Source organism: Condylura cristata, unplaced genomic scaffold (assembly GCF_000260355.1).
Source record: "Condylura cristata isolate star-nosed mole 26May11 unplaced genomic scaffold, ConCri1.0 scaffold00016, whole genome shotgun sequence".
In the NCBI taxonomy this organism is placed as follows: Eukaryota; Metazoa; Chordata; class Mammalia; order Eulipotyphla; family Talpidae; genus Condylura; species Condylura cristata.
In genome coordinates, this window is record NW_004567117.1 from 5217050 (window position 1) to 5230224 (window position 13175).

Sequence of the window (13175 nt, forward strand, 5' to 3'; positions counted from 1 at the left end):
TGAATATACTATCTCCACTAGCAGGCCAGGCCTGGAACTAGGTCTTTTTCTGTGTTGTTCTTCCTCCCTCATGTCAGCCTTCAAATAGCTATCACCTCCCAGTCATTTCGAAAGTTGCTTACTCTCTATTTAATTGCTTGTTCTGACTCAAGTTCTTTTCCCTCTTTACTGCACTCAACCCTAACAAAAGGTTGATCTTTCTAAGATAAAAATGGCATCATGTGTCTATCTGATTACAGGCCATAAGAAGATTTCAGCTCTACATCCAGTCTCCCTAAATGACCAGACAAGACTGTTAAGACATGATTTTGCCCATCTCTCCACCCTCATGCCTAGAGCTTGCTACTTACTCCCACTATATACTTGTTTGACAACTAGAAAAGAGAGAAGTCAGCAGATGCATCCTGCTGACTTCTTAGCATCTATTTTAGGCTGAGAGCTTTTATATAAATTGAACATTATATTATTAAACGAGACCTATTCATTTCCACACGTCATAAGACAAAGATATGTTTCAAATATCAGAAGTGAGGAATGCATATTACAGCTCTATCTGAGTTTTCCTCCTCCTTTAAACCACCTTTTGGCAAGACTGGGGAGTTTATAACATGCGAGGTGCTCTAGCACTGTCTTTATCCCCTGCCCATGGCCTGTGTTTCTTTAAGGCAGTTCTTTGAGAGTCTCTCTCTCACTGGGTGTTGGGATGATTAACTCTGTGCATGATGCATACATATAATGTGGACTCAATACCTACTGTCATTATCTTCATTATAGTAAAAAGCAAAAGTCTGCTCTCCTGGATCTTCAATTAGAATCAAAGATGTTACTATTCTGCTAATAAGTACTAACAATTTCCTGGTGAATACGTGACTTTAAAGATTTTGCAGAGTTTTATGTACTAATTTTTGGGATGCACATGTTTCTTATGTTTGTCTGACATGATGTTTTGCATATTCATGCAAAATTATAGCCACTTACTCTAAATTTGTCCCATAACCCTGAATGCTATATGATGAAAAATGTCAACAATCACAGTCACAGATGTGTTTTAGTCATCAAATTCAATAAATAAGTATTTTCACACACTTGAAGCAACTTGGCAAACAATGGGATTTAGTCATATCTTTGCCAATGGCTAGAAACTCACCTTTTCTTCATTACCAGCACAACTCCAAGAAATATGATAACAAAGAGCAGGATGCCAGCAATAACTCCAGCAATTTTAACTGTGTGGTCTGTTTGTTTCTCAGGTTCTGGGACTGGTTTTGGAGTGGCAGCTCCTGAAGATGAAAGGAAAAGAAAAAGGAGAGAGGTGGGTTAGGGAGAATAAAGATGTTACATTTCACTAAAATTTGCTGCATTTAAACAGTGTAATGAGACTTAGCAGAGCCAATAGCCAGAAAGCTTTGATTTTTATCAGCTTTCATATGCATTGAAAAGGGTATAATTGTTCACATTGTTCTTCAATATTTTACCAAACCATAACATAAGTTGGATAGCACACCCACGCCTGACCCTCTTATGAGACTCTTCTCAAACACAGTTTTGATATTTTTATTATCTCTATTCGCTCCCTGCTCTTTTGCCATTTAAAAACTTGCTAACAACACAATAGCTATCCTAAGCCTTTATCCAAATTTGATTTGCTGGAACACTTTCCTCAATTATTTTTCATAAATGAAGCGGTAATTCCATAACATACTAGCCCAAACACCTGGGAAAGTGTGATAAGCTAATTTACCATGCATTTTACCAGCAATTGTTTTTTTTTTTTTTTAAACACAATAGAGACTTTTTCCTCTGCCTTTGGAAATCTAAATCTAGGTCACATCTGGTAGCAAGAAGACTCCTTCTAAGTAATTTATTCACAAAGTGGGAAGCATCTGATGATCCCACTTCTGGCACCCACACTTAATATCTGTTTAGATGAGATAACCAGACCCTTTCAGTGGCTACTGTCTTTTGCTCTCCTGCTTTCCCATTTCCAAAACACTATTTATGACATTTGATGGCACATCAAATCCATATCTGATGAAATATCCATTTCCTATAGTAAATGAATTCAGGGTGAAAAATATTAGGAGTCAGGTGTTCAATTCACAGGACAGAACTAATTTTTGTAAGAACTTCCACCTGATTCCAGCAGATGAGGAAGTGCTCACATTGAAGCCATGGTCACACTCCCACCAGGTGGACAGGTCTTTCTGAGAGCGGAAATTTATGTTCAAATATTTCAGCTTATACTTCTTTTGTTTTAGTTGTAAGACTGTAATTCAAACAGAATGTTGGTGGCAGCCCCTGTAATCCTTTCTTAGGGTTTTCCATTCATGCTTTCATCTGATTCTTGAAAAACTTGACCAGGATTGTGTTTCACACATTCTAGTTTGGGTTTAATCTAAGATGCGTCACTGTCTGCTTCTATTGGGAACATCTAAATTATGCTTCTCTCAAAAGGTATTCATGTTGCGATTTGATCTGTGACTATATCCTGAATACAGGTGTGGCTACCAGTCTGAAGAAATGAATTCAAGATCAGGGGAGAAACACAAGGAGAAGACCAGAAAGGGCTGCATTTGCTCAGTTTTCAGGCTCATGCATTTTTAAATCCAAGTAGTGATGAGAGCAGTCCGGATATAAAAATCACAACTTACTAAACACAGGCCCTTCTGGATAATCTATTATTCTTATCTCTGACAAATTCAGGAGGATATCCTGCTATGTTACCTGAATGGATATCCTTCACACTACTTGTCCAGATAAACCATGAAAATATCAATGTTTACAATTATTTTATTATAATCACTTCTTTTGTATACCACTGGAATACATAATCAGGTGTTAGATTTGGAGGATATGTTACAAGAAATAAACTGCTAAGAATTAAAGATATGATGTACATATTACAGAAAGATATATAAAAGGTTAAACAAACAAACAAAAAAACAAACAAAAATGCATGTAAAAATAAACAAATATTTAAAATTCACCAAAATGAAAAACAGGCCAAATATGTTTCAATTTTTACTTATTTTATCAAATTTTAAAAGCTTAGCTTTAAGAAACAAAATCGAATTGTTTTATTCTTCCTAATGTTGGCACATTGGGAACTATTCTATTTATCTCACTAGCTGGAGATTCCAAGTCCTCCAAATGTGTTTTCCAAGTAAATGATCCACTATATTAGTTAGTTCATAATTAAATTATTCCAGAAAATATAACACCTGGAAAAGAAAATGCTTAGAATACCATTTAGTTTATGCTTTTTTTTAAATAAAGATAAAAATCACCTGGAAATAGCAGGTACATTGCAAATGAAGAGTTTGTCTTGTTAATTTCACATGTTTCTTTGTTAACTAACAACTAGTTATTTTTTACTTTAGCAGTTTACCTAAGTTTCATGAGAACTGGTGAATATCCTACATCGAGTTAGGTCACAGAGAGTGAACCCCTGCAGTTTTTCATTCCCTTTAGGAAGCAGCAAACACATCTTCATGCAGGCAGCATAAGCTCAGTATTATCATTCTTCAGCATTTACTTTTAACTCATTTCACATTGCAGGTCAAGAAAATGAAATGTTATATCTCTGCAGGACACAGTTGCAATGTGATTATGGTAGCAAACATTCAAAATGGTACAGCAAGTCAAAAAAGGCAAGAGGGCTGCCTCACACTGTTTGTGAGAGACCCTTCGTTTGCCTGCAATAGGGAAATGAACAGACATCGCCAACGTGGTCTAAGTGAGGGACTGACTACATTTAGGACTATATCAGCAGACACACAAGTTGGAACAAAATAAATGATGATACTGAGGTAATCTTATTATTTCACTCTGGGTATTCTATTTCTACATTTCTCTGCATGCTCTTCCCCTCCATCTCTTCCTGAAATAGGGATGTTCTCTCCCATATGATGCACTTCTCTACACTTACATTTCTTTGGAAACATTAGTTATAAGCTGTCACTCTGCCTTGGATAAAGAGTAATTTATGACAAAATGTAGTTGTAACTGACTGTTTTTTCCCCTCATTCAAATCTATGAATTAAAAGTATAATTTACAAATTCTTGGCAAAAGTATTGTTTTCACAATATTTCCTCTGTCTTGTTATTTTCTTGCCAGGTTTGCAATGGTAGAACTTTTATCTTTTTTTTTTTCTTGGTATAAATTCTACTCCTGTGTGGAAAGGTACTTTTTCTTCCCTCTTCTGTACATTGTATTCAACATTTCCTGCACATTTTGCTTCTTTTAAAGAGAATAAATTCAAATGTATGCATTGAACATTGAACATTATCTAAGCTTGAACATATTCATTAAAATGATGAATCAACTAAATATTACAGAGCTACTGAGGAAGAGAGGCTGTAAAATGATGGAAGGTAATCTTCACAGATGCCTATTCTACTGACTTCTAGCAATGGTGCTACTTCTTTTTTTTAATGACCAAGGAAACAAAAAAAAAATAAATAAAAATGATTAAATGAAAAGTATTCTATTGAACCTGTATGATTTAAGTTTTCAGATATAATGCCTAATATGAAAAACCTCAGGAGAAAGAGAATGATTATTCAGTGCAGAGTTTGGCTGACTTCCAACCTGGCAGAAAAAGTCAGTCCTGGCTCAGTGTTGATGTTAAATAACAACAGTAAGGCAGGTTGAGAACATAATATACTTAGCCACTGAGGTTTAGGCTGATTTTGGCTATTGAAATGGCTGCACAAATTTTCCTGAAAGATCCAGAGATACAAGCCTTGAAGGCCATTGCCTACGCCTAGTTACTGACCCTGGTGTCCATAGCAGCAGGACTATCTTGGCTTGAGAAAAAGTAAAGCTGTTTTAATGAGAAGGGAGAAGAAAGATTACGAAGCACCAAGGGGATGCTCGGCTGCACAGAAACTCTGTGGCATAGTGACCAGTGCTAGACTTACTCCTAAAATGTAGGAGACATATAGGTATTAATTCACCATGTTTTAAAAAAAAATTATCAATTTATATATCTATTTACATTATTATTTTAAAACAATGTTTACTTCTCCCCTCCCCCAATTCATCCATATCATTACCACAGTCCCCCGCATTCCTTCCTCCCTCCTCCCCTATAGGATATCTCGGGTTTATAATTGTCTGTTTGTTTTATTTTGTTTTGTTCTGTTTCATATTGTCATAACAATGTATTTCCTCCCCACCCCATGTCCTATTTGGTTCTCTTATATTCCTCCTATAAGTGAAACCATTTGATATTTTTCTTTTTCCTTCTGACTTATTTCACTAGTTTCATCCATACTCACCAGGCAGTTATGGAATTCCCAATAAGTACAAGCACTACCTCAGGAATATATACTGAGTAAATAGTTAAAATGAAGGCCTCTGTCCTCATGGAATTTGTATTTTTGTGGGGGAAAGACAGACCCCACAAGAAAATGTAAACAACTCTGTATGTAGGATGTAGTGGGTGCTCTGCACTGCAGAGAAACACCACTCCTGGTCAGTGTGGAGTGTGAAGGTGGGGGTGGTCACTACTGAGATGGAGATTAAAAATTCTGAGAATAGAACATTTAAGCAGAGAAAGAGGAAAGAGTAAAAAATCAAAAACCACTAAAAAGTGCAAGATGAGGCTTTGAAATACTAAAGAGTGGTAAGAGTGGGATAAGCTAGGCAAAATGGGGGGACACTGTTGAGTTGGGGACATCTCCATCATCACTGAAGGATTTTGTTTTTCCCAGCATGAGGTGGGAGTTATGGGAGGAATCTGAGTACAGAAGAGAGAGGATCTGTACTATGTTTCAGTAGGATCAGTGACAGAGATGTTTAGAACATACTCTGTGTGTGTGTGGTGGGTCAATGGTGAAAACAGGGATATCAATTATGCAGCTATTATAATAGTCCACCCAACAGATTTCTGACCATATTGAACTTGGCTGGAGTCTAGTTCCAGGTTCCAAGAGTAATGGAGAAGGGAAGGGAAACAGGCTTTAAGGTATAATGGATATTGCTTACTAGGTAGAACAGCCTATAGTAAAAATAATAAATGAGAAGCTGCAGAGAATAACAGTTCTTTAGGAGAATCTCTGGGCAGCTTACTGCAGCAGAGAAAGGGCAGGTATTCAGAAGGCAATGAGAAGCACTAGGAATGAGATCCTCCATTCTCACAACATGCAAAATGTTTCAATGACAATCTAAACACCAAATACCACTTTTACTATGATGGAGACTTACAGGGAACAGGTTGGAGAATGCAAACATGGGAACTACTGAAACATGAAAATGAGTAAGTAGAGAAGGAAAGAAGAAAAAAAAGAGGAAAATAAAATGGAAATTTTCCATTCCATCCTCCCATTGACCAGGACATTACCAGATATTGAGAACAAATCTCTGGCCCCTGAACAGCCTGCCATCTCAGGGTACGTTGCAAGGTCTGTACCCTGCACTTCCCACCCCCAACCAGACTTGGGTGATACCAGACCGCCAGATTAAGATGTCAAATTCCCAGCAACATCCAAACATCATAAGGCCCCAACTGTGGCACATACCAGCATGTAAGTGCCCAGAACATTGGGAGAGGGGAAGCTTCACACAACAAAATCCTCAAGCAAAGAGGAACAAACTGAAAGCAAACTATGGGGAAAAGAGAAATACAAATGGCTAAGAAAATCCCCAGGGAAACAATACACAACTAAGAGAAAACAAACCTCCAGAACCAAGTCATGAAGACATGGAAGAACTTTTCTTCCCATCAAATACAGAATTAAAAACTGATATAATTTAAAAATTAAAGAATTGAAACTATATAAAAAAATAAGAAAAGCTGTTTAGAGATATCCACAAAAGGAAATGATTGCTGTGAGAAGCACAGTCCATGTTTAGAAGATTGAAATTGAAACTCTAAAGAAGAAAATAGCAGAGATGAAAATAAAAAATCAATAGAAGAAATGAAAAACTTTCAAAAGAGCTAAAGAAGTAGTAGATAACCAAATGGAAGAACAAATCAGTGAATTCAAATATATAAATGGGGTAAAAAGGCAAAATTGAAAAGGAAAGAGAGATACAAAGGGAAAAAATGAGGAAACACTTTGAAAATTACCTGATACCACCAGGAAAGGAAATATAAAAATCATAGGTCTCTGAGAAGGAGAAGTAATAACTGAAAAAATATTTAAATACATAATGGAAGAAAATTTCCCAAACGTGAAGAGGGAAATGAACATACAAATACAGAAAGCCAAAAAAACACCAAATCAGAATAAAAGAAGAGATCTGCATCAAGACATATAGTACTAACACTTCCAAGAGTCCAAGGCGAAGAAAATCAACTACGTTGATGAAAGAGAAAGAAACAGATAACCTACAAAGAAACCTCAATTAGAGTAATAACAGATTTCTCTGAAGAAACAATATGGGCAAGAAAAGAATGGAGTGACATGAAGAAAAACTTCAGTATAAAATCTGCTAAATAGGAATACTTTGTTCTGCAAAGCTATCCCTCAGCTATAAGTGAGAAATAAAGACTTTTTCAGACAAAAGACATTAGGGAGTTTATAACCACCAAGCACCACTCCTCTATCCTTGTTCCCTGACACCTCCAAGAAATAATGAAAGAAACCTTAGTATTTAAACTAACTACTAAATAGAATCACAAAACTAAGGATAAGTTGGTAGTAGCAACCTTTCATATATCAATTATCACTATAAATGTAAATGGACTGAACTAACCAATAAAAAGACAGAACATCAAGTTGGACTAGGAAATAGAATCCAGCCTTCTGTTGTCTTCAGGAAGTACACATAAGCTCCAGGGATAAATATGGGCTGACAGTATTTATCAGGAAGGATGGATGTAGGGCTGCAGAGCATAAACAACTTAAAATAATCAAAAACATATTTTTTCACAAATATTCATACTACATTTTTGACAGACTGTCTCTAAAAAAATTAGAATTTTTATTCTTATTTCATGATAGTTACTGCTCTCATTTATTGATGTGGCCAATACCCTGTGTGTAAGATGAGTTATCAAAGCCTTATCACTTAATAGGACACTAAAATTCTAAGAGAATTATTAAAGCTGTTAATATTCTGGTGAAATAATTTTATTTTTCCCACTTGCATTCTGAAATCATGGTTATGTCAGAAAAGGAGGAAATAACATGTGAATAACTAGGTATCAACTGTGTTGGGCTTTTAATAAGGGAATAACTAATAAAATGAGTGAGTAGAAGTATTAGAGGCTAAGCCAGGTAAGAGTGGACATTTCCAGCACTTTGTCTGGAACTAAGCTTTGAAAGAATTAAAATAAAGACCTACTGTTCCTTACATTTTCTTCTGGACTTTGTGGTTTGGGTCAGGTCTGGCTTATGATTAGCTCTTAAAAAAATCATTCCTATAGGAGAAAGTATCATCAGTTTTCTGCATAAAGTATTAGCATTTTTGCAAAATCTCATAGGATTTTCTGTTGCCTAAAGTTGGTCATTCATTAGCTTATCAAATAATAATTACCCCATAGTAAATTCTATGTACTCTGTAGAAGATTCAGTATTTCTGAATTCAAAAATTGTACAGGGCCTAGTAATTTCATGCAGAATTATAATGTGTCTTTCAGATGACCATGACACATACACAAAAGGTGGCACTTATATGTTGAGGATCTCTGGAATCTTCAAGAGTGTCATGACAACTCTTAACTCAGTGTATTCTAGAACAGAGGTTCTCTAGAGATAGTCTGGAAAGATTAATTTGGAAAGCTTTTGAAACATGCACATGGCTGTGTTCAGCGTGGATTTTGGATAAAAAGTCCAAGGTGAAACTCAAGAATCTACATATAACACAGAACATGCAGAAAAATCCAACTCAAGAATCACTGTCCCTTAATATCTGTGAGAAAGTTTTATGCATATTATGGTAAAAATGGGAAAAACATTTCACAGAATGATTTTTAAAAGACTCCCTGGTATGTTAACAACCCTTCATCAGTTCACAAATTTCCTTCATTGCATTCTTAAAATGTCCTGTGATACAAGTAAGAGGTGATCCCAGCAGAATTGAATCCAAGTTTTATAATTAGCTGTACAATAAGAGATTGGAAGATATTCTTAATTGTAAAGGAATTTAAGTTATATTGATCAGCTGCCTAGAGGCTACTAAATTAGATAGAAAAGAAGACTAATCTTTGTGAAGACCTACATTAAGTACCAGGTATCTTACATAACTTTTATTAAATAGTATACCATAATATGTAGTTAATAACATTTTACAAATGAAGAAACTGAGGCAGCAGAACCACTCAGTAGTCAGTTAAATTTTGACTGAGAATGCCAGTCAGCTTGCCTAAACACTTTGAGTACTTTGTCAGGGTGTTGGTGACAGATAAAAGTCTTTACCAGGAGAGTAACCTGTCATAAGTCAGTGAGAAGAGTTAGAGAGCTACTCCCTAAATCCCTGAGTATCTCACCATGAAGTTGCCTTTGTATCATTGCATCAAGACCTTCCTCAATATACAGAAATCTCAGATTATTGTTGCTAATGCTTAGGAAATAAGATTCAAGTGGAAGATAATCTTCATAAGTTTAAAAAAGGAGAGGCTAACAAAAAAATGAAAACAAAAGTGTAGAACATTCTAAAGAGAAAATCAAAATCCTGAAAAAAAAAAAAAGATAAATGTATGAGGACAAAGGACTCCTTGGGTCTCAGTGCCGAAAGGAAATTTTGGTAATAAAATCACTGATTCTGAAATGTACAAGGAGAGTGACATGCAGGAGACCTCCCGAGTATACTATGGAGTCAAGGTAGAGATGTGAAGGAATCAAAAAAAAAGGAAGACTGATGATTAACAGGGTAGAAAAGGATTATGAAAAAAGGAAAAAAGGCGAAGAAAAGCAGGTTCTCTAATGATGTTGTCCTCGGATATTTTAAGTAGTACTAATTACTGCCCACATGTTACTACTTCTAGACAGAGGGTTTACTTGTTAAGTCTTTCCTGAATGAAGGTCTAAAACATGTAGCAGGCATATAAAAGAAACAATGGCCATGTGTGATCTGTATAGGTAGGTGAACTATTTTTGAAGATGTAAGGTTAAACAGAAGCAAAAAATTCAAGTTTTTACTTAGGAAAGCAGCATCTTGTCCTCTCTGTATCCTTAGTGCATAGACTGTAGTATCTACTAAATGAAAATCAGAGGAATAAATAAATTCTGGTTATGAGTAAACATATTTTGACTGTCAGTATGTAAGATTAATGCATTCCAACAGAGGTTGAGTCATTTTATCCTTAGGTTGAAGAAGAGTTAGGCAACATTAGACAAGTCAGTTCCCACTTTCCTGTTCAACTTCTAATTAAAGTCAACGATGTAAACTTTCTTCATTTCTTCTCCATTTCCATGGCCATGATCTGGATTATTTCTGTTCTAGACTTTTGTACTTAACTTCCAAGAAGAAATCCCATCTAGTCTCTTCTACACTGTAGACACAGCCATGCCAAACTTCTTAATGAGGAGTATTAATCAGACAAATCTTCCACTTAAGAACAAAACAAAAATGCGCTTCATGACATTGATTTCAAAAGGTAGTCAAGGCCTTTCCTGTCTTAGGCCTCTCCTCTCTATTTTCTTGTATGCACCAATATCTCCCGGAAATAGAAATAAATGTTCATTTTTCCACTCAGCCAATATTTTCCCTTCTAAGGGTCCTTGCTCCTACTTCTCCATGGAAGCTTCCAACTCACTTTTTAGATGTTCAAATCCTACCAGTTTGGAAAGCTCAAATATCACACGGACTTGTAGAAAGTTATTGTTTTTCCTACTGAAATCCTATAGCCTCTTGCTTCACCCTTCTTACAGAAAGCTTAGTGTTATTGAGCTTCAGTTATTTTGGTAAATCCCATACATCAAATACTAATGTAAATGGGACAAAACTAGTTTTATTTTTAGCTCTCACATGGCTTGATGTTTTATTATATATCCTCAGCATATGAAGAACATGTTTGCTGAATCAAAGATCTCCCACAAAGTGCTTTTAATTTTCCTTTCCCTCTCATTTACAATAATTTCCCTCTCATTTATATTTCTTACAACCCACCCATTTTCTTTATATCTATAATATATTCCTCAGACATAGGCTAATTGACATTAAAAAAAAAAAAGAAGAAGAAGAAGGCGGAAAATGTGGAAATGGAAAGTAAGACAATCTGTCCTATTTTGGGATCTTTTGCCACTGAGTTTAAGTGTTTAGCAAGGGAATTTCTAAAAAAGTGACGCATCTGTAGCTCTTTTAAATGACCTTACATAAGGCATCAAGGTACCGTGCTGAAAAAGAGGGGCAATGTCTGAACAATAACTCCATGAATATGCCTACGGACAGCTAAGACACACAGGGAGGAACTGTTCTCAGCATGCTGGTGGCAGATAAGCCTATTTACTGACCAAGCTTTCGTCAACGATAAAATGAGATATATAGAAAGAAAAAGCGTAGAAATAGGTATTAGTGGCAAAATATTAAATTTCTAGCAGCAAATAAGTGAACATATATCTATCAATGATGAGAAAGTTAACCGGGTACATATCAGATAGACAGGAAATGAGTATCTGTCAAGAATAAAGTGTTATGAACTCAATACTTGTAGTGATTAAGTAGCTATAGACCATTTTGCACGATCATATGTGGAATTGTTTTAGAAGTCTTTAAAGGAGCCAAAATTTCTGCTGGAGGGCAATTGCAATGATCTGGAGCTTTATAGAAAGCAAAAAAAAAAAAAGGAGAACATTCTAATAATACTAAAATGATTCTACTAAGAATAATTTAATTTAATTTAATGAAATGGTTCTATTGTTCCTATGAACCTGCTTTAGAAACAATTCCTAACATCCTTTCTATTTACATTAAAAAATCAGGTAGACATGAAAATTCCCTTTGTTAAGCCCCTAAAACATATATATATATATATATATATATATATATATATATATATGTATGTATAAAACACACTCTGATGTGTTTATACCTAGTATATGTCTGTGTGCTTTTATACATATACACCAATATGTCCAGAAATGATTTAAAGACATAAAGGTAACCAATCAAATTGATAACACATAGATAATTTTTTATCATGTTCACAACAAAGATACATGTAACCTTAAATAAAAGAAGACAAAATTAAACTTCTGTAAGGATAGCATCTAGCTAAAATCCCAGGAAAAAAGTCAATATGTGTTTTGACAAGAGTTCCAACATAAAACAACAACAACAAAAAAACTGTTAAAAATTAATAATAAGCCATAATTAATAACTATATCATTAGCAACACCAAAAAGTAAATTATACATATTAAACTGAACATCAATTACATTACATCAATGATGTATTGCTTAGATATTTACTAGTGTAAATGGGGAAATTCATCAGAGATACTGATAAATGTGCACAGCAGATGTCATTTATTAACTCAGAGGCAGGTGCCAGACTTATTTTCAAATAGTGTTTCTCAGAGATAGTTATTTACTCTTCTAAATGAAACAGCATATTGAAGAAAGCTTGTGATGTTTCTCATTCCCATACAAACGCTCTGCACTTTACCAACCTCACACCCAGTATCTGAAAAGTGATCCAATGAAATAATCTGTAATGGAGTTCCATAAAGCCCATTCTTGATCTCTTGAGAACTGATGTTATTGAAGGACAAACACAAAGAAAGTTGTCCATATTTAAAGTAAGGACAAAGAAGAACAAAGGAGTCCCAAATGGCCAGCACAACAAAGGGAGCCTGGCCTTTCATTCAGTGTGCTGGGCTACCGGGAAGCGCAGCACAGGGTAGACATTGCTTTGGGCTATTACTGCTTCAAATAAAGTAGTTGTTTTGAAAATGCAATAACTTTTTTCATCATTATCATCATCACCATCTTTGCCACTAGCAAGATAACAACCTGGGTCATGCTGATGCTGTTTATATCCCAGAGACAGGCAAATGGAAAATCTCTTCTATAGGGGACTCATTATAGGTCTTGACATATGACAGAATAATAATGTTCCTGTCATGCTTGGGTACTCCTGTAAACCCCAGCATCCACTTGGTATTTATGTAAATAACACCCCCTATAGCTAGTGTTAAGGAATCATTTCCCCAGATGTTCAAGTTTGAACCTCTCTGAAGGGCTGCAACAATCAAACTTGGGGCTGGCAGTGGCCTGGATTA

At 35.4% G+C, this 13175-nt stretch overlaps 1 protein-coding gene across 5 annotated transcripts in view; it reads right to left on the reverse strand.

The window, feature by feature from the left end:
- The window catches only part of PTPRM (protein tyrosine phosphatase, receptor type, M), a 558641-nt gene that overhangs the window by 227275 nt on the left and 318191 nt on the right, over nt 1-13175 (reverse strand). For all 5 annotated transcript variants that reach the window (XM_012725901.1, XM_012725900.1, XM_012725902.1 and 2 more), the window contains one exon: nt 1148-1280. In XM_012725901.1, coding sequence (XP_012581355.1) covers nt 1148-1280 — 133 coding nt within the window. The remainder of the gene's footprint in view (nt 1-1147; nt 1281-13175) is intronic.